Source organism: Primulina huaijiensis, chromosome 2 (assembly GCF_012295235.1).
Source record: "Primulina huaijiensis isolate GDHJ02 chromosome 2, ASM1229523v2, whole genome shotgun sequence".
NCBI lineage: Eukaryota > Viridiplantae > Streptophyta > Magnoliopsida > Lamiales > Gesneriaceae > Primulina > Primulina huaijiensis.
Genome location: NC_133307.1, coordinates 5,001,811 through 5,003,924, shown reverse-complemented (window position 1 = coordinate 5,003,924; position 2,114 = coordinate 5,001,811). Strand labels below are relative to the sequence as shown.

The 2,114-nt window shown below is 32.5% G+C and overlaps 1 protein-coding gene across 1 annotated transcript; it reads left to right on the top strand.

The window, feature by feature from the left end:
- The first annotated feature begins 240 nt into the window (after window positions 1–240).
- LOC140959079 (probable N-acetylglucosaminyl-phosphatidylinositol de-N-acetylase) lies at window positions 241–2,107 on the top strand. The gene is made up of 5 exons (XM_073416824.1): window positions 241–307; window positions 1,181–1,251; window positions 1,595–1,659; window positions 1,832–1,876; window positions 1,963–2,107. Coding segments are annotated over exons 1-5 (291 nt in total). The 5' UTR covers window positions 241–305; the 3' UTR covers window positions 2,071–2,107.
- Window positions 2,108–2,114: the final 7 nt, after the last annotated feature.

Sequence of the window (2,114 nt, the reverse complement as noted above, 5' to 3'; positions counted from 1 at the left end):
GTAGGGTTTTGGGGTGATTAATATATTATATATACTAATCAATTCTCTTTGCAAAATTTTGCACGGATCCCTTTTCGCCTCGAAGGTTACATTTTTAAACGATGGTCATTATATTAGAGTTCTCATGTATGTACATCCAAGCACAAACATGGTCATCTTCAATGTCCAGAATCCCAANCGCCCCCCCCCCCCCCCCCCCCCGGTGATCTCCACATGGTTTGTTCATAAAATGTTCTTTGATGGCAAGTGGTGTTATTCGAAGAAGAAATGTTTTGCTGGTCATCGCACACCATGATGATGAATCTATGTAATGTTGTAATTTCTTTCAGCAAACTTTACACAAAATTTAACTTGCATCATTTTTTAATCCATCTAGTGAAAAAGCAATGGATTTACTACGTCTATTCTTTGATCTATCTATCTATTTTAGATTTAGATAAGTTATTAGTCTATTAAAAATTAAATACATTTTTAATGTAAAACGCTGCTTATTGACTAATTTTCTTCAAAGATTATGCTAATAATGATGTCTAAACATGAGTTCCAGAAATTTATTCAAATATATTTTTTTTATTTTGAGCCTTGATCTATCTATGAGCGTTTTTACTGGAGTTTATTTTGGTTTCACTGTATTCCAGAAAACATGTCTGTTAATGGTGCTTTCTCAATGGATTTCATATATGCATCTGTAGGAGGAAAACATTTTTTAAATTTTCTATTAAATTTCTGGTAATTATCTTTTAAATTCAATAAAAAAAAGTCCTATCGATCAGTAACTAAAAGCAAATTGTTGAAATACTTGAAGATGGAACATCTATAAATGTTTTAATATGAGGGTTTGTTGTCTCGAAAAATGTCAGCTAGTTGAGTGGCATGGCTTGAGCTAAAGGAAACTCATGCTAAAACGGCGAGCTTTAACTCTTAATTTTTTTAATTAATTCCTTGACGCTAGACCTCGATTTACACCATTATTTCTCTATATTGTTCCCTGGAAATTTTCGACATTCAAAATCATAAAAATTCAAAACATCACTTACCAAACATACCACAATTCTGGGTTTTGAAATTTAAAAATGCTATTTTGCTGAAAATACTTGTGAAATAGTTGAGCTATTGGATAGAGTTGAGCCAATTGTTGGCAACACCAAGGTTTTAAACGAATTGGACTGTGCTTCTGCAGGTTCTTTGCCCCCACAATCAATTACCTGATTTCAGAGGGGCATAATCTGCATGTGCTATGCATGTCAACTGGTAATGCTTTTCCTTAATTGGACGAAAAATTTTGGTATATTGTTTATTCACCTGAGTATACTCAATTTTCAAATTTTTTTATGTTTGATTTTCTCTTCTTTTTTTTAAAAAAAAAAAAAAGTCTTTTTTCGAAGAAAACTTAAAAAATTTCAACTTTTTTGAAAAAAAAATATTCTTTATTTTCAAAACCACATCATATGGAGTATGCTTTTTTAGAAAGGTGGTCCACATAAATGTAACATTTTTTTTACGTTTATTAACTAATTTGTTTCTTTTGGATTTGAATTTTTGCCTAAGAACTGATGTTTTGTATATATTAAGAGTGTACTTGCTTCTGTTTTAGGTGATGCTGAGGGCAAGGGAAACATTAGAAAAGAAGAACTTTATCTTGCCTCTGCCATACTCAGGGTGATGTTATCTTTGATTTGATGTTTGTAATCTCTACAAAGTGCCACACGCCCTTAGCTTTGGCGGGATTTGTAGCACATGAGTGTGATTTCCTAATTTTCTATTATAATAGGCTGTAAACTTCATGTTGTTGCCAATTAACATTCTCATTTATTTCAATATCTTCATGCAGATTCCAGTTCAGCAAGTTAAGATTGTAGACCATCCAGATTTGCAGGTTCTTCTGAATGCTCTAATTAGTTTACATGCATCATCTGCACCATGTTTCTTGGTGGATATCTGACATAACCTTCTTGTGATTAGGACGGTTTTGGTAAAATGTGGAACTGGAATCTTTTAGCAAATATTATTGATGAGGAAACCCGTGCACATTCTATTGAATTGGTCAGATTTGTTTTCACCATTCAATAATTTGTACAGCAGTACAGTCTACAGCTCCTATTAAATCGGACACT

Excerpts from the sequence above, each read along its gene's own strand:
- LOC140959079 (XM_073416824.1), top strand. Across the intron at positions 1,252-1,594 it reads TGTGCTATGCATGTCAACTG|GTGATGCTGAGGGCAAGGGA; the intron begins GTAATGCTTTTC and ends CTTCTGTTTTAG. Across the intron at positions 1,660-1,831 it reads TTGCCTCTGCCATACTCAGG|ATTCCAGTTCAGCAAGTTAA; the intron begins GTGATGTTATCT and ends ATCTTCATGCAG.